This window comes from Euleptes europaea, chromosome 5 (assembly GCF_029931775.1).
Source record: "Euleptes europaea isolate rEulEur1 chromosome 5, rEulEur1.hap1, whole genome shotgun sequence".
NCBI lineage: Eukaryota > Metazoa > Chordata > Lepidosauria > Squamata > Sphaerodactylidae > Euleptes > Euleptes europaea.
The window spans coordinates 38,229,878-38,256,256 of record NC_079316.1 but is presented as its reverse complement, the minus strand read 5'-3'; the positions used below and the strand labels follow the sequence as shown (position 1 = coordinate 38,256,256).

The window sequence follows — 26,379 nt, the reverse complement described above, 5'->3', positions numbered from 1 at the left end:
CAGAGAGTTAGCAAGAATTTTAAAGGGGCGGAGTCGATGTTACAAGAAAGCTGCTGCCACTCTGTTGTCTCTTCCTGGGCATGTGCAGCTAAACACAACATTTGATGGGGTGTCCTTGTTTTGTACATTATTCCATCTCCATCAGACAGAAGCATGGAAATACATAACGATGCATAAAATGACATAACATTGCCTTTACAAGGAAAGGAGTGAAAAGAAAATGGAGTCGCAACTGCTCCATGTTTCTTAGTAGGATTTATCTAATATTGCTAGTTGCTCTGCCCAAATTGCCCTTCAGGACTTAATTATCAGTTATGTAATTAAGGATGATAGTATAATCTCCTGAAACGGCTTACCCTGTTTTCACTACGTTGCAACATTACAGTTGTGACCCCAGGGAAGATTTTGATTTGAGGATGCTAATCAGAATTATATCATCTAAAAGTTGTTATTGTGTAAAAGAGAAAGGCAGCAAGACTCTCGTTTCAAGGTAAGTGTTCCCAACCAGCCATTGCACTCACTGTGTGACCTCAAAGACTTCATAAAATCTCTTGCATAATATTTGCATACACAGAAGTAGTCCGTTCCCAATGGCCTATTAAACTAATGCAACATAAAGCAAAATATCTGTGCTGTTGATGGGAGAATCCTAATTAAACCAACTTTTAAAGGATGAAAATCAATTAAACTGGAGTGCTTTGAGGATTCACATGTGGTGACTTCCCCCCAGCCCCAAATGTCTTCCCTCAAAATACTACAAACTCTCAGAGGCCAATTTCCCCATTTCCCACCGTTCCCACCTTCTGCCTTAACTGACGGTCAACTGCTCCTTCTTTTGAATTCCCAAGGCACTGAGAATGCTCAGCCCTTATCATGCCACTGATGGGGGGGGGGTCTTCTTTTTAAATTTAGAAACTGATTTTTTCTTCATATCTAAGAAATCACTCTAGTATTTAAAAACATCTGCTTTATTAATGAGTTGCTCCACTTCACATCCTTCCAGATAGGACTTGATTATGAACTATGGTGTTACAGGAAACAAGCTGGGGGCTGGCAAAAAAATCACAAAGGGGGGGCGAATACAAACAATTTGGCAATTCTCTTCCCTTCCCAGATATACAGGCAAATTTTCCCTTCAGGATTATATAAGCTTTCTGGGGCTTGAACAAGTTAATTTCCCCATATTCTTCTGTGGTTTTCCCTTTAAATGACTCTCAACTGCCCTCAATATTCCTTGTCCCTTGGAGTACGCTCAAATAATCAGGGTATTTGGGTTTTTAAATTTTTTGCTTCTAGTTAATTTATATATTCCATTTACATTTTCCCTGCAAACTTGAAGAATATAGCCTTGCCTGTGGATGGCTTGATTTTGCTTCTTTTTGTAACTGGCATGGGCATCCCCTGTATTATTATATATGAAAAATTATGGATTTGGTCATTTTTAGCCCATCTACTGAGTAGGTGGGATAATTGTCACTTTACTGGTAAACAGGGAGGAGGAGGGTAATTTTCATAGCTTATTTATTTATTCATTTATTCATTGGGGGGGGGGGAGTATGCCATGTCTCTAGAGACCAGGCCTAGGAACCATGACCAGCACAGGAAACTGTATTTTCTAGCACATTCTACTTGACCAATGGTTGCAGCTGAGATGCAAATGGGAAAGGGGAAGGAAGGGAGACAGAGGATGTTGACATTGGTCTTAGGCGGAGAAGGAGTGAATGAGGGAAAGCAACAGGAAGATGGCATGGATGTGTTCTGTACAATTACATCCTTAAAAAATTCAGAGCTGGAACCCAGGCTTATTCTTAGTCTGCAATACGGTTTAACCATATATGTCCATCTCAGTTTCTGCGCATGTGTTTCTCTCTGTCCATTTTGCACCCTAGTCCAGTCTGCTGCTCCCCCTTCCCCCCCAGAGTTGGAGTGGCAGAGTTGGTGGCCATCTCTTCCTCCCTTCCTTGTGGGGGGGGGCACTGCACTCTGAGCTGCTACAGAGCAGGGAGACAGTGAAGCTGGGCATCGCAGAACTGGCAGCAGCTTTTTACTGCTTTACTTCAGCAGTGGAACGGCACCTGTGTGCCTCCAGACACACTGGACCTTCAGAGCATAGCTGCCGGCACACCAATGCGCTTTGATTTCCACAAGCCCTCAATTTCACAAATGGATTGAGAGGCAACAGGTCTATTTACAAAGAAAACGAGAGCTAAGTTTGTTGAGATTTCTAGGAGAAGCATTCACAAGGTATCTGGTCCATGGCTTTCCCAGAAAATGGAAAACAGGAAATGGCATTTGTGCATGATGGCTTTTAACAAGCTTTTTAATCAAGCTTTATTAGTAATAATTACATACCTCTGCAATCTCCTTGAGCCTGTAGACAACTTGTTTGATCTAGGATAACGTTTGAGTTAATTGAAACTATCTGGTCTTCAGGCATCTTGACTCATTCCCCTGCTTGTGGTCTGATTTATGTTGGTTTAATTAGCAAAGAATGATGTGTGTATGAGCTTGCCTTGGGACAACTGATTTGAATGTGGCTGGGTTGGACTAGATATCCTCAGGGTATCCTTCAGCACAATTAGCATATAACTCTGAGCTTCCAAGCAAAGGACAATACCCCAATGGACTGTGCAGTATAAAGTCATTCAAAGACAGCAGCCTAGAAATCAGAGCACTGTGCTGTGCTGACAGCTGCATTCTGTAAATGGGTACCTCTGCATTGCAGTCTTGTTTAGCTCCAGATAAAGGTACAGCAGAGCCTAAAATAGGCTGGGAGACAAACAGAATAGCATTTGCAGTTCCAATAGGAAACAGCAGTTTATCCCAATCAGCAACAGAAGTAGAGCATAGTGCTAGGAATACTATCGCTCCCTGCTGTTCTGAATGGCCATTTTTTCTTAGCAGGTTTTTTTTTTTTTTGGCTCCACCTTTTACAACGGTTTTCCTCTACAGCCTTGTAAATATATCTGCCAATGAAGGGTGCAATTCATGTCCCATGGGCTCTAGTCCACAAAAGCTTATGACACAATAAATCTTTTGGTCTTTAAGTCAACCCCAGATTATTCTCGTTCAGCCAGCTAAATTAACAGGCATAATGATAAACAGAGCTGTTTTATACGCTGCCTTAACATCCTAAGCGGAGTGGAACTCTTCCAAGGCCATTGACCTGTATGGAGTTAAATGGGTGTAACTCTGCATTTCTGCACATGCAGAAATTCACTTTCGATTCACTTTCAATGCATTTTGAAGCTGGATTTTACTGTGGCTGTTACCGCACTAGGTATTCCCAGCGATGTATCAAGAGTTTGGAAATGTTATTAAAAAATTCTGTTCGCACTTTCAATGTATTCCCACCAATGCATTAGGAGTTTGAAACTGTTTTAAAAAATACTGTTCACACTTTGTTTGGCCCCTTTAGCTGTGAAGTCTTCCAACCATTTTTTAGCTGTGGCATCCAAAAACCCTTTCAAAGCGATGTTTTTGTAACATTTTCAAACTCTTAATACTAGCGCTGTTACCGCACTTTGTATTCCCAGCGATGTATTAAGAGTTTGAAAATGTTATAAAAAACATCGCTTTAAAAGGGTTTTTGGATACCACGGCTTATAAATGGTTGGAAGACGTCTTCACAGCTAAAGGGGCCAAATAAAGTGCGAACAGTATTTTTTATAACATTTTCAAACTCTTAATACATCGCTGGGAATTCAAGTGCGGTAACCCCCATCGCTGGGGATACCTAGAGCGGTAACAGCCTGTGTGAAATGGCAAAATCCATTTGCAAACGATTGTTCAAGTGCATTGAAAGTGCATTATTCGGCATGTGTGAAAGCGCCCTATGTTTAGGATTGCACTGTAAATTTCTTGAGACATTTAGGAGATTTGAGATATCGATGAAAGTGGCACTTAAAATACGCTTAAGTATATCTTTGTCTGCACTTAGCAGCAATCTGAGGAGATCTTCTGCTCCCCTCTCAGCATAATATTTCATGCATACTATTCTTGCTTTTTCTTCATAAATTCAAAGAAGCTGATATCCCACATGCCTCCTCTTTCTTTTCTTTTTTTATATAATTTTCTTTTATTTTTATAACATAAAACAAAACAGTTACAATAATAAAAAGAAAACAAAAAAAGATACAAAAGAGTATCGAGTGCATATTCTAGTTCATACACTCATCGTTACAAAGTTATCAAGTTCAAAAAAGAAAGACACCCTTTGGACCCTCCTCCCCGGGATTTGTCTGAACGGCATCCGGAAAGGAAGCCGGGGGCTCGGGTCCGTCCCAACGGGAGACAAGCAGACCAGGCCTGGGGCGCCTCGCCAGCCCGGCCCTGAAGCAAGGGCCCAGCGCCACGCGGCCCGGCGGCTTCACCTGGGCGTGGGCGGGGCCGCACCTGTCCACCTGCGAAGCCCCGCCCTTCCTTCCTGCCTTCCTTCCCCGCCGGGCGCCTTCGCAGGCGCGCTCGGCCGGCGGGCCGCGTCGGCTCGCTCCTCGCTCGCAGCCGCGGGATGGCCCGGCCGGCGCGCGGCCTCCAGGATCCGCAGCTGGTCGCTCGCTTCCAGCGCTGCTGCGGCCTCTTCCCCGGGCCCTGTGCGCAAGGGGTGGGCAGCGGCGGCCACCTGCCGAGGGCTTGGGATGCCTCGGCCGAGCGCCGCCCTCCGGCAGGCTGCGCCGCCTGCATCGGCCGCCCCATCGCCGGTCGGAAGGTAACGACGAGGGGAGACGGGCGGCGGGAGGAAGTGGGGAAGGGGCCTCCCCAGGGCAAGTGGGGAAGGGGCCTCCCCGTGCTTGGCGCGTGGGCCACTTAGCCCGCTGAGGCTCTCAGCCCTTTGGAACTTGCACCAACCCAACCCAACCCCCGCAACGAGGTGATCAAGGGGAGTTGTGCAAGGCAAATGCTTTCAGTGCCTAGGGAAACTCCCTCCAGCCCCCGTTCTGATCCTCGTATTTAATTTTTTTATATATCGCAATAATTTGCATCATTCAATAACATTGTTATACGATATAAACATTACTTTTCTTATCCAAATGACTAGTTGATTCTAATATTTCATTGACTTCCCCTCTCTCCTCCTCTATCTATTTGATAACTTTATTGTCCCCTTTGCATTAGCCCTGACCTGGATGGCCCAGGCTAGCCTGATCTCGTCAGATCTCAGAAGCTAAGCAGGGTCAGCCCTGGTTAGTATTTGGATGGGGGACCACCAAGGAAGACCAGGGTTGCTGTGCAGAGGAAGGCACTGGCAAACCACCTCTGATAGTCTCTTGCCTTGAAAACCCCAAAAGGGGTCGCCATAAGTCGGCTGCGACTTGAAAGCACTTTACACACACACACCCCTTTGCGTTAAAATTCTAATTCATTGTAATACTTCGTATATAAATCTAATTACAATTTTTGTAATCTAAATCAATACCCTTACTAATTTTTCTACTTTACTCAGTTGAATTAGATCAAGACATACCCTTCAAGCCTTCCCAGCTTTAATTCATTTTCACAATATATTGTCCATGCCTCCCATTCTCCCACAACCGCCCCCGTTCTGATTCTCCATGCTCTTGCCTCGCCCCACCAGTACTCCCAGGGCGAAAACGCATGGGAGGTTTTGCCTTGGGTTGGCCGCTCTTTAGATGCCCATTTCCCCCATCTGAAGTCTTAATACTCTGCATGGGGGCTTACTGTTGAGTTGTGAGAATTTGGCGGGCGGGGGGGATGTGCATTTAGAGAGTGGCAAGTCCAAGGCAAAACCTCCCATGCGTTTGTATCTCCTGGAGGCAGGTGAATTAGTATAATTCGGATTCGGCTGAATTCGGCCCGTCTGGATTCGGGATATGCCGGTCCGAACTCCCCCGCTTCGGGTCCGTGCAATTCGGCGCGAATTCAAAGTTCGGGAATAAAATTTGGCTGAATAAAGCCATTAAAAACACAACGCACCTTTCCGCGGCTCCGGGGGGGGCATTTTTGGGGATAGAGGTCCCAAACTTTCAGCGGAGCTTCAAAGGACCCTTCTTGCAAGACCCCCCAAGTTTTGTAAAGATTGGGTCAGGGGGGGCTGAGATATGGGCCCCGAAAGGGGTCCCCCCACCCTTAATGTGCATCTATGAGCAGAGCTTGCCGCCCACGCACAAAGCTCACAGCCTCGACAAACAGCTGAGCTGCGGGGAGCAAGGGCGGGGCAGGTGCGAAGTAGTTTGCAAAGCAACACAACTGCAAAGCAACACAACTGCAAAGCAACACAACCATGCAAAGCAACACGTTTGCAACCATGCAAAGCAACACCTGACACCTGGGAGTTTGCAAACCATGGAAAGGGGCAGAGGCAGCTAGCTATGCATAATGAGCAGGAGGGGGTGGAATTTCCCCTTTTGCATCGGACTCGAGTCGGGACCAGGCAAATGCATTCTTTAAGTCACCATTTGAAAACCAGTTTTGGGCAAGCATCAAAATAGAGACTCAAGGGGGCACACCCCCCCCAGGCAGAATGGGTGAAAGCCCCCTTTGGCTTCTCCCCCCCCCACCCACAGAAACTGCTCCCTCCCCAAACACACACAGACTCTGCTTTCCCCACACACACACACACACTCAGGAGACAAAATATAGATTAAAGCCCCCAAAGGGGTCTTACTGTGGCTGTCTTCTGTTCCATCAGGAGGGGCTGGGAGGAATGGGTAATCCAATACGATTCTATTTAAGCACGGGAGGTTTTGCCTTGGATTTGCCGCTCTGGAGATGCATACAGGATCGGGTGATCCATTCATCCCAATAGGGAAAAGGGGAAAGCCCATATCTCGGGACCCCCTGACCCAATGTTTACAAAACTTGGGGGGTCTCTTAAGAAGGCTTGTCTGAAGCTATGCTGAATGTTTGGGGGTTGCACCCCCAAAAATGTGCCCCCTGCAGCCACAGAAAGAGAAAAGGGGGGAGCCCATGTTTCTGCCCCCACTGAACCCATCTTTACAAAACTTGGGGGGTCTCTTAAGAAGACTTGTCTGAAGCTATGCTGAAAGTTTGGGGGCTGCACCCCCCAAAAGCACCCCCTGCAGCCACGGAAATGGAAAAGGGGGGAGGGAAAAGGGGTGGAGCCCATATCGCGGGACCCCCTGACCCAATGTTTACAAAACTTGGGGGGTCTCTTAAGAAGGGTCATCTGAAGCTCTGCGGAAAGTTTGGGGTCTCTACCCCCAAAAATGCGCCCCCTGCAGCCATGGAAAGGAGCGAATGTGCACACACACCCCTCCACGAGGATTTCTCTCTCTTTCTCTCCCCGGCCGGGCCACGCAGCAGCTGATTCCACCAGTACTCAATCCTGACTGATTGGCCAGAAGAAGACCCAGCTTGGCCACCGATTGTCCGGGGGAGAATGCTGTTTACTGACGGTTATGCTGCTGCGCCCCGAATTTGCCGAATTTATTCATGAACTCCCGAACTCGCTGAATTCGGCTCCCCCGTTTTCCTGCCATTTTTTAGTTCGGTTCGTCCCGAACTAAAAACCGCCGAAATGGGGGAAATTCGGCTGTTTTTCGGTTTGGGCCGAACCGAATCGACAGCCCTATCTAAAACCAATTATTTGTCTTTTTGGCGGTCCATAGTATTCGTAAAACTCTCCTCCAACATCATATTTCAAATGGAATCAAATTTCTTCCTGTAAGCTTTCTTCATTGTCCAACTTTCACACTCGTACATAGTAATGGGAAATACTATGGTATAAATTATTTTGATCTTGATCACCAGTAACACATCCTTACACTTAATAATCTTTTCTAGATCCTTCATGTCTGCCCTTCATGATTTCCACTAAGGGAGAATCTTTGACGATCTTCTGTGGGATTGTGAGGCACATGAGAACCATATGCTTCAGTGCCTTGACCTTTTTCAGAAGTAACTCTTAATTCTAATTTCTGCTGTTGACATAATTAGAGCTGCTTCTGCTTCTGGAATGCAATTTGTAACTGGTTGAGATGCTCAATTATTAAATGTACTTCAAGTATCAAAGTCATCATGTTTCTTGGCTAAGCATGTCCATTTTTAGATGGAGAGGCTTACAAATTATTTAGCATGTAACACTGATGAAACCTCTCTTTACAAGGGAAAGAACTGTGAGTTTAGAAATGTCAGCTGTCTAGAAGTACTATCTCTGAACGGACTGTTTGATGCATGCGCTGTGCGTTCCATGTGGAAGTTTTGTGCCAATAAGGGGACCTGCAGCCTTGCTGTTGCACCACTTTTTGAAGAAAAGGAAATAAAATAGAACCCCAAATATACCACCTTGAGCCCTTTGAAAGAACAGTGATTAATATTGCTGTTGTGCCAGGTGAGGACTCTATGATGGAATTAAAATTGCATGTCACTATTACTAGTATCGATATTCAGCCCTTGAAATGGATGCCTGGACTTTTGCTGATCAATTATGAAAACTTTCCAGAGTTTTGATGTTGCCTGCCAGGTATAATATATCATCATTGGTTCTTTGCTGCAGCTTCAAAAAAGCATAGTACTCATGTGCCTCATAATTGTAGATAATTCCTCATCAGCCTCTAAGATGAAAACATCTAGAGGCGTTAGAAAGGATGAGATGTATTGCGAAAGACCTGAAACTTTACAAGATCCTGGTACAGTTTTTTCACCACATATGAAAGGATTGTTCAAAAAACCCTTTTTAATAGGGGAAAGAAAAGCTTTGAAAGCTATGGAAATAATAATAATGAAAGAGATCATTGTTGTTAAGGTAGGGCTTCTAGAAAGTGCATGACTTTGAGGTATTTATTTCTTTAGAGGGGATTGTTCAAAGACTCCTTTTTAATAGGGGAAAGGAAAGCTTTTAAGATTATGTAAATAATCATAATAATAATTATTATTTATAAAGAGAGATAATTGTAGTTGTTAAGGTGGGGCTTCTAGAAGGTGCTTGACTTTGAGTTATTTATTTCTGGGGGAGGGGAGAGAGAGACTTATGCCATTTCTCCAGACAACCTGCCCCGTTCTCTGCTTATAGTCCCTTACTTTCAGAAGAGAAGAAAGTAGTATTTTCAAAATAATTTTACATTTATTTGGAACATTTTAATGCTGAATTTTTAAAAATTATTTTGTCTTGGTTTTCAGACCAACATTAGCTTACTGTTAGTGGAATTTAGAAGATACAGTGAAAGGTCAATAGAAAATGTTCTTGGGGAGGGGTTTTTCAGTGAGGCTAAGGTACAGGTGTGAAGGAAGGGTGCCTCACAGAGACTTGCCTGAGAATCTCTTTGGAGGTCATGGCAGAGCAAGGAGTTCCTGGTTGACAGCTCAGTCTCGTGGTTAGACCATGCTGAGTCCCATCAGAGAGTAACCTAGTTCTCCATCCTGCCCTCAGTAGTGGCAGTCAAATGCCTATGGTAAGTCCTCAAGTGGCCATTAAAATTGTGACCACCCCATGCTACATCCACTATCTTCTGGGTAGAGTTAATATACTACTTTAATTTTTGCACATAGTCTTTTTTGTGGTCTGAACTTTTCTACTTGCAACATCATGTGTTCAAGATGGAACTTTATACTGAATCAAATCATTGACCCATTAAGATCAGTATTGTCAATTCAGTGAGAGCAAGACTGAAGGATCCAGGTAGCGCTAAGAACACAATGCAGTATACAACTGTTAATGTGGTCAGTTTGAGTACTCTGGGATTATTCTATGCTTCATACTGCCACACACAATACAGCGTGTTTACAGTTCAGTTCCAAAAAAGCATCTTTAAACTTTTACATTTCCCTTGTATTTAAAAGTCATGTATCATAAGTAGATTGTACAGAAAGGAGGCATGCTGTGAACTTTGGCACAAATGTTATTGCCAGGTGAACTTTCCGTTCTCCAACTTCCTCTGTGGAATCCGATATGAGCTTCCAATCAGAGTGTCTTGGCAGTTGCTGTTGAAGGTCACTTCAAGCAGCTTTCCACCTGTACAGTAAACGCTTCTGCCACAGAGCCATGTTGAGGCTGCTTTTGCCCAGTCTGCAAATGAAATCTTTAACAGTAACTGAGAGCAAGGTGTCCTCTAGGGACATGGTTAAATAATTAAGGTGATGGAATTAGAAAGCACGGGCTTCCTTCCTTTTGTCTCCTCTTTGTGCTTTCAGTCTGATGTGTCCATTAAATGACCAACACCAAGTAGATTGCATTGACTGCTTCTAGTGCCTGTGTGCTCAGCCACATCTGTATGACACTTGATCGTGAGAACTGATAGCAGGAGTAGCTGGGCTCATTGTTCAGATAATTGAAGGCACAGAGCTGTCTGAAGTCGTAAATTGCAGTTCAGAAATCTCAAACAGTTTTTTTTCTTGTTTGCTTTTTACCATTTGTGTCATAAAAATTGGACGAGTTAGTGGTATCAGCAGCTGTGGCAGTAGTGTTACCCCAATTAGGCAGTCTCCATTTAAGTTGGGGGGAATTAGCACAGAAAACTGGACTTGCGAGGGGTGGGGTACAGGGTCTTTTTAGCGAGCGTTGATGGAGGTGAGCCCCTTTTAGAAAACTCTTAATGAAGCATTGCGTTTTTTAAAAAAAAATAGTTCAAACATACACAGCAGAATCACACACCCGATTCACACAAGAACCTAAGAAAAAAACCAGTAGGAGGGGTTGGACACAAGGATATGAGGGTTGAGATGATATTTACCAGTCCAGAAGAAGTAGATGTCCCTTGAAAGCAACACTTAAGAAGGGAGCGAAATGAACCAGCGTCTCTCGGAAATAACAGGAAAAGAACCTTACATGAACATAAGGGGTGGGTGTTGGATCCAGAAACGCACACACTATGAATGGTGAGAGGGCCAATACTTAGCAAAAATGAGCCCTGAGGCTGCACAATGTAACTGACAAACAAAAGATTCACCAGGGGCAAAGATTCTAATTACTTCTCTAGTATCTTGGACATGTCAGGATGTTCCAGAATACCTGTGCTGATGACTTTAGTATAAATTTTCAAATACGCGGGGATGACTGAGACATTTCCTAGGAAGAAGGAGAGTTGGTTTTTATATGCTGACTTTCTCTGCCACTTAAGGGAGAATCAAACGGGCTTACAATCACCTTCCCTTCCCCACAACAGACATCCTGTGAGATAGGTGGGGCTGAGAGAGCTCTAAGAAAACTAACTTGTCCAAGGCCACCCAGTTTGCGTCATGTGTAGGAGTGGGGAAACCAACCTGGTTCATCAGATTAGAGTCCACCACTCATGTGGAGGAGTGGGGAATCAAACCTGGTTCTCTAGATTAGAGTCCACCATTCCTAACCACCACTCTTAACTACTATGGCACGCTGGCTGTGAGTGAAGCAGGAGATGGCTGATTTAATCTTTTCTGCATGCAGGATGAGGCTGGAGGGTGTGTATCAGATATGCAAAGGGGCTAGTCAGAACTTTCTAAATAGCATCTGATTGCTGATGGGATTAAAGGTTCTCCCTATCAGTTCCAGGTGTCTGCTTGGAGTGCTTCATTAAGTATGCAAGGGAGGCTACTTACTCCTTATTGTTCTCAGCCTTTCACACCTCAAGGTCAGGGAAATGCAAATGACCCATGACTGCCTGACAGCTGTCAAGACTATGCACAGTTCACAAAGATGGAGTCCAGAGCCCTGGAATCTTAATACGCTTTTGTGGAGCAGTGCCCTGCTTCTCCCGTTAGTCTTGGTCCTATACACTTCAATGGTGTACCAGGTTGCTGGGGCAGTTAGGGGGCTAACAGTAGCAGCAGACAGGCTGCAACTAAGAAAGTTGTGTAATCATGTAAAAAGTACACATCCAAATACGATGGGACACATCTGAACAACTCCTTGCTCATGTCCAGGTGCCTAAGCATGAGTAGAAACATGAATCTTGATTAAGATGACTATTGTTGGAATTGAAAGAGAAAAATAAACAATTTTTATGCTTAAAATAAATTGTCCTATATAGGAAATGGGAAGAAAATGTTACCTTGCTAGTAAACATGCTCATTCAGACTTGCACAGTGCATTCATAAATATGACCAATCTTTTGTCTTCCTCCCTAGCTTTAATCCTAGGGTTCTCTTCTTAAGCCTAACTGAGCTTCCCCCCTGCTAAGTGATCCATAACTTTTAGAATAACTTACCACCAAAACAGTTGACATCATGTTGTGAACCTCCATACCCACAGCTGCTGCAGCTCCCAAAATGGCGTGAAAGAAGGGGGGGGTTGTCTGAGAAGGGGTGGGGTGGAGAAAGGAAGGGAGATTGAGAGAAGAAGTGGGGAAGAGGCGGCATTGTCTGTGAAGGGGTGGGGTTGAGAGAGGAGGGAGATTGACATACAAGGGATGAGGGGAGAAGGGGGGAGTGAGAGGACTGCCAGAGAAGGGGGCAGGGGAGAGAAAGGGGGAGACACTAACATAAAAGGGGTGAAAGGAGAAGGGGGTGAGGGAAGATTGATAAGGTGTGGGGCAGAAAGAGAGGGGGAACATTGATAGAGAAGGGGGAGAGGGAAGGAAGTAAAGGAAGGGGAATGCCCCTTCCCTTCAGGTTTCTCGGGTCCCCACTTGTATAGTTCTAAAGAGCAAGGCTGTAGCATGGATCACTTGCTGCAACTATCAGTGATGTTACTCTTGCAAGCAACTTAAGTTCCTCATGCAACATTTTGTCTTCAAATAGGGCCTGCAAGATGCTACTTGGAGATTCGCAGTAATAAGCTATATTAATTTCCAGTACTGACAGTTAACATCCTATTCTTGAATTGCACATGGGGCACTAGGTGTGTGTTCTGTCAGCTAGTCTAATTACTGAGAAAAGAGTTTGCATCTGCCTTTGCAACAGCCTGTACTGCCTTAAGAAGGCCTGCCATTCATTGGCTGCTGTTGAAGAAGCAAGTGCCTAAGAGACAGTAACCAGTTCAGTGCCCCCTTTCACTAGAAGAAAAGTGGGAAAGCTTTTGCTCTCTTTTTTAAATAAGCCCATTCTCTGCCCTCAGCTACATATACACAAGTCTTTGAATGCATGCCAGGGCATTCATTGGATTGTGGGCTCATGATATTCTGTGAACAGTGCAGTTCTTTTAATGTGAAGAAGGTAAAAATTCATTTTATTACATTATGATAATAATGTACAGAACAGTTGGCACAGAACAATTGTCTGTGACATAGACAGTGGATGATATCTTCAAGTAACAAAGCAAATCAAGTTTGAAATCTATTTAAAAATATTAAATTCTGGTACATGGTAAGGAAGTTGTTAAAGGGCATCTTGGCCATCTTCTGGTCACTAGGGGTGTGGAGGGGGGAGGTAGTTGTGAATTTCCTGCATTGTGCAGGGGGTTGGACTTGATGGCCCTGGTGGTCCCTTCCAAATCTATGATTCTATTATTCTAACTCTGCTCTTTATGAGGAATTCAGTAGAATGCCATATTTTAACGTTTTGCTTACTAAGCTAGGGAGGGTATATACTGTATCTCTAAGCCTAACTACATGTTAAACTTTGTCTGGGTACATCCTAGAGTTGGGTCAGCATGCTGTCAGAGTTTCAGGCATGCAGGGGCTTGATTTGGATTGTGTGTGTGAGGGGGGAGGACTTTCCCTGTTTTCCTGACCTGAAATGGCCTTGAAGAGTTAACTATTTGTCCCATTGTGGGCTGCACCTGTACTGATAGGCAACAGCTCAGTTTCCACACTGAGGCTATTAGCACCTTTCTGGAGCCACTTCAGGTTGGGAAAATGATCAGGGGAAGATCTAAAGCCCTTCTCCCCATGGGTCATGGTCCCAGTCTGGATTGGGTCCCCTGGGAAGCCTGGAGTTTCCACAGTACATCTGTGACTCACCAATGTACCTGGGGAAGAAACCTAACTGGGGGGGGGGGGCGGTTACCGCACTTTGTATTCCCAGCGATGTATTAAGAGTTTGAAAATGTTATTAAAAACATTGCTTTAAAAGGGTTTTGGATACTAGGGCTAATAAATGGTTGGAAAACGTCTTCACGGCTAAAGGGGCCAAACAAAGTGCGAACAGTATTTTTTATAACATTTTCAAACTCTTAATACATCGGTGGGAATACATAGAAAGTGCAAACAGTATTTTTAAATAACATTTTCAAACTCTTAATACATCGCTGGGTATACAAGTGCGGTAACCCCCTGGTGCTGGGCCGCCTGTACCATTTAAAACACCTGTCTGAGAAACTGAACATTCTTTTTTAAGCTTCATAGCAAACAGAGGATACTTGTATAGCAAAATACTTAATGGAGCTCTAGATGGTATTGGAACAGTTTGAGCGTAACAGGGACTTCTTTTTATCAAAATGTACTAACATAAAAATTTATCTCCTAGGACCATTCACATGAGTATATTGTAACAAATTACTTCTACTACTACCTGTTCTGGATTTCATCTGCGGTGGGCCAAGAAGTTTTCTACATTACATTCCTCCCATTCAGTTACTGGAACATTCACCCGTATGTTGCTAGAAGGCTCATAATTATGTGGTGTGTAAGTATTGGTGTGATTATCACTGTGTATATTGACCTATATATAATGTTTTGCATTTCTAGAAGAAAACAACCTAAAGTGCAAGACTGTTTTTTCTTAAAAGGATATGACTATGTCAGCTTCCCCCGAGGGGCAGATAGTTGCTCTCCAGGGCCATGTCAGGTCGGGAAAACAGTATGGGGTGGGGAAGGTCTGAGCCCCTTCTCCCCACATGTCTCTGTACTCTTCTAATTGGATATGGGCATTATATTTTAGCCTTACTTCCCTTGGATAGATCTGATTTTATGTGAAACCTGCTCTGCATATCAGCTCACCCACTCTGAGTAGATTGATTACTCTATGGATTGGATCTTGTTTTATGCTGGCTGCTCTCTAACTAATTCCCACTCCAACCATTTTGGCTTGTTACTTTAAGAGCAAACGGGTCTGCATATGGATATGTACTGCATGCATCTGAAGTGAGCTCTGTGCTCAGGAAAGTTTATGCTGGAATAAATGTTGTGAATCTTTAAGGTGCCACTGGATTCATGTTTAATCTTGTTTGGGAAGTCTGCTTTTTTGCATCGCTGCATTGGGTCAAAGACATGTGGGCAGAGAACTTATAAACAGCTTAACTGCTCATGTGACACTTGTTTGGAAAACAACTTTATGGGAAAGATGTGATGATTTCCTTCTGCCTCTGTCAAAAATATCAAGAGACTTAAGGTGACAGGTCAAGTAAGACACCACAAAATGCTGGGGAGTGAATCCTCACAACCTCAGGGTAACAAGCAACCACCAATCCCTTTACTAACCCTCTCGCCAGAGACCAAGGGACAGAATCTCTAGCCCTTCTGTGTGTCAATCAAGAAGTCTTCCATGCAAGGTGGGACACGTGCATGTTGAGTTCCAAAAACAATTACTTTGGTAGCTGTAGCCAATAAAGGCAAAAGTATTGGATTTAGATTGAAGCCCCCAAACCTAAAGAACACCACAGGATATAATTAATAAGGTTTATTGAAAGACATATTCAGGAATATACAAATATAAGAGCAGTGAACAGCAAGGAGACAGTAGTAAAATATAAATACCTACCCTAATATACAAGCTTTGGTTCTCTAATCCAGATGTTACTTGATCAGACTGAGACACAGCATCCAAGCAAAGTTTCCAAGTCCAAGAGCAGGTATTCTGGCCATGTGAAGCCCAACCTGGCTCAAATATGTCAAGTATCAAGAGGTGTCCAAAAGTAGAAGAGGTACAAAACTAGAAAGAATTATCTTCCTTTATGTCAAAATGCCAACAGTTGGCCTGAGTCTAGTTGACAAATTAAATGTGTTGCTAGCCAAGTGACTCAAACAATCAAGTGTGTTGCTGAAGATGTGACTGTGTACTTTGCAGCTGCATGCAGACACAATTAAGCAAGCCAAATTCCCCCATCTAGGGTTCCTTGTGCTAATGAGATGGAATGTTGAGGCATAACTCCCTCTGGTTTTGAAGTTTCTAGGCCCCAATGATTTCAGTTGTACCTGTGTCTAACTCCCATCTCTTATTGCTCTCTCTCTCTGAAACTGCAAAACTATTAAGCCCGGCCATGGCTGGGATAGGGCGGGATATAAATCTAATAAAGAGATAAAGTTCCCAGAGGGTGGCCTTCTATGATTTTACTAGGCCCAAAGCCTGAACCAACATTTCTGAAACACCTCTATGCAAGCTTTCAGGCAAACACTTTGCCTGTGAAGACCGAAATGTCTCGTAGGAGGACTCCACCACTTTAATGACTGAATCCGAAGCATGTATATGTGCACGTGTTATGTATGTCTGAACTTGAAGTTAAAATCCAGAATTGCCAGCGTTTGTTCTTATGTTCACTACACTGGTTTTTTATCCCTGGTTTCCTATCCTAGCCCTGTTATTTTTCAGGGTTCTTAAAAATTAGACACTAAACAATCCAGAATGACTGGCCAGAAACAAAGCAGAGTGGTGGTAGTGAGAATTTCTTTACCTGTGTCTTCATTCTTGTACTTCACATTCAGACATATATTTGCGAATCCTTCTACCAATTGTCAGAGAAATCTACCATTTACTGTATGTGTGTGTGTAGTAGTGACCTCTGCTGGAATGCACAGGACATAACTTAGAAGGGCTAATTGAGTAATGGTAACTTTCCGGGTGTGTGTGAGTGTGTTCTTCATGTGTTCTCCTGCTGCAACCCCCTCCCTTCATTCCCTGATAGTTAGAAGATCTTTACCAGAGCAGACCTGGGAACAAACACTTTTCCTGACGGATCACTTTAAGAAACAGTTCTAGGTCCATAAGGAAGTTTCTCTAGAAGAAATGGTAGCCATCCTTTTTAAAGTGATCTTTTTATGTTTAATGGGCTGGAAATATTTAACACATGTATTGAGATATAGTGTTTCAGAACTAGGAGCTAAATTTAGACTTGCCAGTCTTAAAGAGGCAGACACATAAGTAGCCAAAGCTGGCGTGGGAGGGTCTCTGTTTGACTATCATAGGGATGCTGTAATTTACAAAGTGTATGTAGGTTAATTGCGCATATGGCTTTCCATATTATCAGATATTGGGACACATTGCTGTTTGGGATGCTATAACTAGTTCCTCTGTTTTACAGAATGATCAGTCTACTATATGCCTCCCAATATGCTCTATGGCTAACCTAGATGTCCTCTACTTGAGATACTGTCAGTAAACATCCATTTCATCTGCTTCTTTCCAGTTGGCGGTTGGACTGGTCTGTGGTGAAAGGGTTTTCTTCTGTCTTAATTCAAGGTTTTTTTAAACTTGTGTGTTTAAAATTAAGGACCTGCCTCAACATGTCGCAGAAAGTTACAGAATCTTGTTCATGTTTGTGCAATGTTGTTTAGAAGTTACTCCTGGTGAAGGATAGTAAGAGAAGCTGTCTTCTGAACTCCTGATCCTCAGTTTAGCAGGGTTAAGGGGACATCTCCACATAACAGCTACTGTTCTGGGTTGTAGGGGAATGGCGATGTACAGATGCACAGATCTGTGACTAGGGCAATGTTGTCAACTAGAGCTCCTGGAGTAAAAGAGATTATTGTTACTTTCCACCTTTGAAAACAAGGTTGAACTTCTGAAAGAAGGCTGCAAATCATCTTTGATCAACCCAAATTTAAAGAAGAGAGGAAGTCCCAAATCTTGCTTCTTACATGAATTCAATAGGTGGTCTTTGGAAACTCTTGGTAACACTGCCTCCATCCATCTGCAGCATGGGGACTGCAATTGTCTTGTATAACCCATTGTTTCCATTTTGTTGCTTCAGCAGTGGAAAGGAGAACTAATTTTTTAAATCTAAGTTACAAGACTCAGATAAAAAAAGGCTTTAATAAATACATATCCAAATTACTTAAAACAAAGTGTACTTCCCCCTTCCGGGTGCTTAAATATCTTTGCAGTTTGTCTGCAGGGTTCAAGATGTGAAAATATCTTTAAATAAAACCTGGCAGAAAACCAAAGCTGAAATATATTGGGGGGTGGGAGAACTAGATTGCCAGCTGTAAATGGATTTGTGGCACAAAATAAAATGCTTTGTATATGGAACAGCTCAGTTCTACTCCCCACCCCGCTGTCAGTCCTGTAATGTAGTCACTTCTGGATTGCACCTAGAAAACTGCAAGAACCAAATCCACACTTGTGACTTCAGCTATTGAACTCATGTACACCCAGATAAAGGAGAAATGAACCATCCCTGATGTCACTGCCAGCAACATACAACTCTAGCAAGCTCATTTTCCCCACTTTGTAGACATGATGCCAGTTTTGTTTTAACTTCCAATGACTTCAAGCCCTGTGAAGTTTTCTTCTGAGCAAGAAGAGCCCCTCCCCCAGTGAAACACATTGTAAAAGGATGGATAAAATGTGAGGGGAAACTACGACAGTAGAGCATTCACAAAAATGTCTGTTTCCCAAAAATCTGCAGATGTGAGATGATAAAAGACTCACTTAGCCTTTCCTCTGATCTTGACCTTGTGACCCAAGTAGTGCCCAGTTTACTACAGGCACCATCGATCAGTCCAGCATGTTTTCCATGGCCATCAAAGGAACTGTAGCACTTCTGAAACAAGCAGTTCTTACAGGCGTTAAAGGCAAAGTCTGCCGTCCTTAAGCCATGCTCCCTAATTTCAGGGTACTCCTCAAATAGATCACTGGATTTCACTGGTGCATGAGTGAGGCTGTTCTAGGGGAAGTGGCTTGTAGATCAGGACCAAACAATAATAGCTTTCTTTGGCATGATGTCATGTCTCCTGTTCTTGATACCTTCACTGAATTTTGTAAGTATCTTATAAAAAGGAGTTGATGGGAAGCAGTTTGAAACAATATGGTTTTCTTACTTTGGGAAGGCAAGAGAATGAAATTAATGAAATTAAAAGTAGGCAATTATGTGAACTTTAGATCCAAACTACATGTTACACATACCACATGATCACCATGGGGACATGCGACCCTACACCAGCTGTGAGTTCCCAATGGGGAGCTCGATGTGGAAGTTTCTAAGGGCCCACTTTGGTTTTTTTTTTAATTTTAATTAATTTTCCAAACAGAAAACCACTCAAACAAACAATAGTAACAAAACTTTCTTAAAACAAACATAGAAACAATATAATTAAAAAAACAAAATATGTAAAGTTGAATCAGATTATTGAAGAGGGCTTAGTATGTAACACATTTTCCAGTTTATCTTACAATTACAGATAAGAGAGGAATTCATTGATGGCATTGGGGTTTTAAAAAATAATTCTTCATATATTTTGGACTTAATTACTTTTCCATAATCTAAGGAAGGGTTTAGATGCTGAATACCTTTCTGATTCGTGTATGAAATAAAATCATGCCACATTTCATAGAAATCTGATATTTTAGTTTTACCTTTGACTACTCTAAGTTGATGTGTCAATTTTTCTGCCGTAGCTGTTTGCCACCGTTCGGAATACCAACAATGTAGTATTAAATATTCTGCAGTTTTGCAACATTTTGCTATTACCCTATGGGCTGCCATTAACATAAACACTATTAATCCCTCGAATGCTGCTTTTCCATTTTGTTCCCCCCAGATTGTCAACAGAACTAATGCTGGTGTAGCATGGATGGTTTGATGCATAATATTTGTTATTTCTAGGAATATTTTTCCTAAAACTGTGACTACAGGCCATGACCAGCACATATGGATATGTTCGCCTTACTGATTGCAATGTCTCCAACATTTTGTATTATTTGTATTGCCTATTCTTGCAAGACCCGCCGGAGTAATATACCACTTTGAATGTGGAAACTTGGTGTCTTCTTTTTGATGTCTGAAATACATTTTGTTTTCTCCAGGTGGTTATGTACATCGGCCAAGTCTCAAAGGACCTACTGAAGTGGTCTCGTCCTTGTTCACCACCTGTTGTGAAGCTTGAAAAAAGAACAACTGCAGAATACGGAATGCCATCCACACATGCAATGGCGGCAACAGCCATCTCATTTACTTTTGTTGCTGTGACTGTGGACCAATATAAGGTAGGAACCATGTCACCCAACCGTGCTATTAAGTGGCTAGGAACTGAGGCCTAGTGTATTCATCCTTCCCCATCACCTCAGGCAAACATCTCAGTTGATAGTGCCTCCTGGTAGCTTGAACTGAATGTCTCTGCGTGGCATAACCCAAATGCCTTCGTCCTACTCGTTTCCTCATTTCCAATTGCGTAAAGACCAATTGGCCTGTCCTAAAAGACTAACCCCCAATTTATATGATAGCATCATGATGTTGGTAGCTTTATTTTTAATCTCTTTCCTAATAATTCCCTCTAACTGATTTTGCCTTGTCAGTAGTCTGGCTCCTTCAGAAACACTGTGTATTTATTGCATATTTGTGAGTTTAGAATATGTTGTTTTAATATCTATCACATGGTATACTGGATCTCATTTGATATTCTGTTATCCAGTCATTTACTATGGAAGAGATTCATTTGGAGCTCTTCAGAGTCAACTTCTGTTTATTTTACTGTTTACTTATTTAATGTCCATTGCAGTCTAGATTATCTCTACTGTAAAATTTCGGACAGCAGACATTTATGTGAATACGCGTAATAGCAGTGTTTCAAATATAGCTAGGGAATAATACCATCTCCGCTCATTGTATATAATTCTTAAGGATGTTTCACATTGGGGACGGGCTGTAGCTCAGTGACAGAAAATCTGCTTTGCATGCGGAACATCTCGGGCTTAGTCCCCAGCATATCTATTTTTTTGTGGGGGAGGAATAAGTAATAGATGTTGTGACATCAGTAGACCAATGGACTTATTAAATATAAGGTAGCTTTATTTGTTCGGTGTGAATGTGACAAGCATAGGCTTGTAAATGCAGTGTAAATTTTAAATGCTTGTATTGCTGGACATCAGTTCTGCTGTAAAGCTGATTTTTTAAAATCCTGTCCTAAGAATGCAAGTAATTGAGTTCTGAGGAAAATGTGAATGCATCCTACTAGGTTTTTCATTCTAGATTGTCTGGGGATCTAATTCACACAACTTCTGTTATTCTAGAAATGACTGAATTCTAGATGTAGACCAGCCATTGATAATTATGATGACTGGTGCCTACCTGATTGTGTGACATATGGTTGCTGTAAATGCTGTCAAGTGTTTTTTCCCCTTTTTATTTCTGCAGTACCCCTTTGAGCTAGGACTGATGGGAGCCTTCTTATTTTCAACACTGGTAGGCCTCAGCAGAATTTACAATGGAATGCACACAGTGCTGGTAAGTTCTGTTCCTTGTGCACATAACCATATGTTTCTGTGTTTCTACTGTGTTGCTGTGTTGCTGTACCTTGATGTACATAGTAAGTAAATGCCTGAAAAATATTATAGTAAATCTCCCTCCAGTTAACACCCAATTAACTTTTTCTAACTTCCTTTCAGCTAACTACTGCCATGTCCCTTTTCTAACTTCCTTTCAGCTAACTACTGCCCTGTCCCTCCTGCATTGACACTGTCTGTATAAATACCGGGAATGGCTAATTCTTGAACATCCCAAATCTTAAACTCCCCTCCCCCTTTTCACACTGAGCAATTCCTTAGCACTACAGTGTCAGTAGCTTTCCCTCATGGGAAATCTTTGTTGGAAGACAACATTGCAGTATAGCAATTGTCTGGCTCTACAATGGGACAGTTTTTTTTAAATCCTTGTGCTGCAAAATATGCTGGGGACGAGGCAAGTGCTGCAGCACTGGAAAATGTTGCATGTGGGTGGGTAGAATAGCATATTTTATAAAAAAATTCAAGACCATTCATTTCTGTACTGAGTATGGTGTCTGTGTCTTTAAAGAATAATGCAACTTTGTCACAAAGTGGTTTATCTCTAGCAGTGTGATTTAACTCTAAAAACGAGAGAATAGGGTTGCTAACCCTGCTCTGGCAAATGCTAAGAGATTTTTGGGGCTGTGCTTGGAGAGGGTGGAGCTTGTGGGGTGGTGTCACTCCTTGTCCTTCTAGGAATTCTCCTAATCTCCGCAGTCTTTACTATAGAGATTGAGGGAATTTCTAGAACATCACCTAGAAGTGATGTAACATTAAAAACACTGAACTACTAGAGTTTTATCGTATACATTATAGTATATGAATTGCCTCCCTTCTCCTGCTGCAGCCCAAAATGCTTCTTTCAAGCTGTCCTTAGGGTCCCCCGTCCTCCCAAGAATAGCATTTTGGGCTATACTGGGAGGGAAAGGGAGAGAAATTCATACTTCTCTGATCAAAATCCTTCTGTATGTGAAACGATTCCCATGGGTCCAAGCCACTGGGTATTCACTCCCTGAAGGGACTCCTGAGTAGTACTGAAGTTTCTATAGAAGAGATTACTCCTTTCTTAAAGAGTCCCTGTTATCACAGATCTGCTGCTCACGAGAGCCAGCATGGTGTAGTGGTTAAGACTCTAATCTAGAGAACCAGATTTGATTCCCCACTCCTCCTCATGAGCCGTGGACTCTAAATCTGGTGAACTGGGTTTGCTTCCCCACTCCTGCACATGCAGCCTGCTGGGTGACCTTGGGCTAGTCACAGTTCTTTCAGAACTCTCTCAGCCCACCTACCTCACAAGGTGCCTGTTATGGGGAGGGGAAGGTGATTGAAAGCCACTTTGAGACTCCTTACAGGGAGAGAAAAAGTGGGGTATAAAACCCCAACCTTCTTCTTCTGTTTTATTATTATTGTGCATCTTTTTGGATACCTGAGGTTTTTTAGTAGCTTGGAATAAAGAAGCTCTTGTACATCCACAGTGAGTTGTAAATATGCTCACAGCCTCTAGAATTTTTATTCTCTAGTACTATTGACAGGAGCAGTAATGAAGTTCTCAAAAGGCTCATTTGCTTGTCTTATGAATAGAGCTTTAACTTGACAAAACTGGCTTAAGGCTGTTTGTTTAAGAATTCAATCCTTGCTACAGTAACAATAGCCATTGAGACAAACTAAATAACCTGGGTTTTACCCCCCTAGCACGACTTCAGTTAGGGTGGGATCAAGCTAAGTCAACTATAAACCAAAGGGTTAAAGATATCGAGCGACAAGTAGATCTAGTTAGTGCCCCTATTTATGGCTCCCCCCACTCCAAATTTATCCTTGCACCGGCAGCCTATCTCCGTTAGAGGTAAACAAATATAGGAGGGCTTTTACCTTGGCTAGGTGCGCAGCCTTACCCTCTGCTATGTTAGAGGGGAAATTCAAGAAGATACCCAGGGCAAAGAGACTATGCCCCTGCAAATCCGGGGATTTAGAAACCACTGAACATGTTCTCCTGAACTGTAACTTTTATACTATACCCAGTTCTAAGTTTATTGAGCCCCTCATACTGAGAATGGGACCCAACAGGGAAAGAGAAAAGATAGAAAAGCTCCTACAAGGAGATAATCCCTCAATCACCTCTCAGGTAGCAAAATTTTGTACGGCTGCAATGAAAATTCATTGCCACAGAGTAGTCTCTTAGTCCAAATGGCAGCTGTAACTTGGATGTTATTTTTTTAATTATTTTTATTATTTTTAAGTGACTTAAGACTCGGACTGTAAACCTTTGTCAGTAAGACCATTTTAGTCCATGTATCTTGTTTTATCTGGCCAAGGGCAGCAAATAAACTATCTACTACAGTAACAGGCTTCTTTGCCTGGAGATGCATGTGCTGAATTTGGAAGATGCATAATTCATACTGTGTTCCTGCCTTTGTGGTTGTTTCTACATTTTTTTATTAATATGTCAACCTTCTTGTGCAAAGTGAATGAAGGAAAGATAATCCTCTAAAAATTATGAAATTAAGTGGTGAGATTATGGGTGTGGAAAGATGCGTGTTGACAGAAAACAGTTGTTTAAACTTGTTTAAAATGTATTTCTCAAAGTTGTCACTTCAGTGAATTAGTCAGTGGAAGTTTTGTTTCAGGAAGCAGTGGTCGTTTTGCTTGCCTTCAGTATCCAAGAAAATGCAAATAAGGTGACAAAAATTGAGGGTCTATAGAGGGAAGTGGCCTGAACGGGTCAATTTCTGTTCTTCTTCAGTCCCCACCCCCCAGGCCTTTAAGTGATTCTCTACTGCCCTCAGCAGTCAGAGAGCAATGAACATGCTTATCATTCATCAGACCAGTTTTATGAGAATCACAGTAGTATTTTTGTACGTAGCTGTGGAGTCCCCACCCCGGTATGCAGAAACCTGTCTATTTCACTGCTTTTCTGATATGTGTTGAGCCATGAACTTCAGTATTCAATGCAACAAGTTGCTGATTATAAATGCCTAACCGTAGCCACGCCCCACCCCGCTATCCCTCCAAGGGTGCTTCATGCCCCCCCTTTAGGTGGAACTGTATGCTTCATATGTGATGCTTCAGCTTGCTTTTGGGCCACCCCTGCTGAGCCTGTGCGTCATGGTCCTGGACTAGCACCTCAAGCTAAAACCACTAGTTCTGATGAAACACAGCTCTCCTTGCCCTAGAGGAAAGGGATTCATAGGATCCAGTCCACTGTGACTGAGGAGGAACATCATCTCGGTTCTCAAGGAGTAAATGAATATGGAAATAATGGATGAAAAGGTTAGGGTAGAAGCAAGGAGAAGAGTTGGATTTTATATGCCAACTTTCTCTACCACTTAAGGAAGAATCAAACCGGCTTACAATCACCTTCCCTTCCCCTCCTCACAACAGACACCCGGTGAGGTCGGTGGGGCTGAGAGAGCTCTGAGAACTGTGACTAGCCCAAGATCACCCAGCTGGCCTCATGTGGAGGAGTGGGGAAACAAACCTTGTTCACCAGATTAGCGTCCGCCACTCATGTGGAGGAGTGGGGAATCAAACCCGGTTCTCCAGATTAGAGTCCACCGCTTCAAACCATCGTTCTTAACCACTACATCACACAGCAACCAAGATGATGCTGGCTATAAATTTAACTAGGTCAAGTACAGGTAATGCCTGCCTCCTGGGTTCTAGTAAAGAGGTTATTGATATTAAAAAGGTAAAGTTAAAGATCACCTATGCAAGCACCAGGTCTTTACTGACCCATGGGGTGACGTAACATCACAACGTGCCATTGCCTTCCCCAGTCGTCTTCCCTTTACCCCCGGCAAGCTGGATACTCATTTTATTGGCCTCGGAAGGATGGAAGGCTGAGTCAACCTTGAGCTGGCTACATGAAACCGACTTGTCGGGATCGAACTTAGGGCGTGAGCAGAGCTTTGACTGTAGTACTGCAGCTTACCACTCTGCACCATGGGGCTCATTATTGATATTAAGGAAGTCTAAAAGGGGAGGGGGGCTTCTGAGACTTCTCTTCTGGCTGATTTATATAAAAGCTGGTCTTTTTACTTATGAGCATGTAAGACAAAAACAAACAAACAGCAGACTGTGTTCTTACCTAGTTGTTTCAAATGAATCAAGTGTGAGGTAAATCTTCCATTATCCTGTCCAGTATGCCGATTAAGATCCTGTCCCCAAGGCCTGCTTTATATGTGTCCACGTGGATGTGAGGCAAATAGTAACTAGAGCCTGAGTTTTTTCAGTGGTGGCACCTTTCCTTTGGAATGTTCTTCCTAACTAATTACATTGATTGTACTTAGAGGTTTTGACTTGCTTGTGTTGGTTTATGGTGGTGGCCTCTTATTTTTTTAAAAAAATTATGGTCTTGCTAATCCCCCCAAATAATTAACACTTTAAAATCAATTATTTGGCTCTGCTTACTTCAGTTACTGTTAATGCTTCGCAGCTAAATGCATGCAACGTTGTTGAATGCACTTCTGGGAAACAGTTGATTTAAAGTGTGGGAGAAAGATGGTGTGTTCAGTGCAAGTGGTTTCTGTGCGTTATGTTTACTCTTACCTCGTGTCTCTCTTTTCAGGACGTGATTGTCGGCAGCCTGATCTCAGGGCTACTGGTTGCGGTCACATATCCGACCTGGGATTTCCTTGACGGCCTGATGCTCGCCAGCCCTTGGTGCCCCGTATTCTACATTGCCGTGCCCCTCCTCTTGTGCTACAACTACCCCAGACTTGATCATTACAGTCCTACGAGAGCAGACACCACCACAATTCTGGGCGCTGGAGCAGGGAGCATGATAGGGGATTGGATGAGTAATCACTACGTAGCAAAATATTCAGCAGAAGTTGTTAGTCCTTTAGTCACTGCTGAAACGGTCTTGATGGCGCTTTTAAGGTTTTTGGTGGGCGTTTGTTTCCTAGTGGTCACCCGGCAGATGGTTAAAAGCATGGCACTTAGAGCACTGTGTTCATGGTACAAGGTTTCTGTTGATGATCCTGTAGCCAAACAGCAAACAGAAATTGAAGTGCCCTATAAGTTTATAACCTACTCTTGCATTGGTCTTAGTGCTACAGTACTTGTCCCATTACTGCATGAGGTCTTAGGTTTAAGCTAAGTACTGTACTACTTTTTGGGGGGAGGGACCCAGTC

General features: G+C 42.9%; 1 protein-coding gene across 2 annotated transcripts; it reads left to right on the top strand.

Annotated features, from left to right (window-relative positions):
* The first annotated feature begins 4,510 nt into the window (after positions 1-4,510).
* Positions 4,511-26,344, top strand: SGPP2 (sphingosine-1-phosphate phosphatase 2). Of its 2 annotated transcripts, XM_056849928.1 has the most exons (6): positions 4,511-4,603; positions 9,012-9,017; positions 14,314-14,457; positions 19,792-19,971; positions 21,119-21,208; positions 25,811-26,344. In XM_056849928.1, the coding sequence occupies exons 1-6, from the start codon at positions 4,511-4,513 to the stop codon at positions 26,342-26,344; spliced, it is 1,047 nt and encodes a 348-aa protein (XP_056705906.1). The 2 variants fall into 2 exon arrangements, with proteins under 2 accessions (XP_056705906.1, XP_056705905.1); XM_056849927.1 differs by lacking the exon at positions 9,012-9,017 and having other exon boundaries at positions 14,299-14,457.
* The last annotated feature ends 35 nt before the right edge of the window (positions 26,345-26,379 follow it).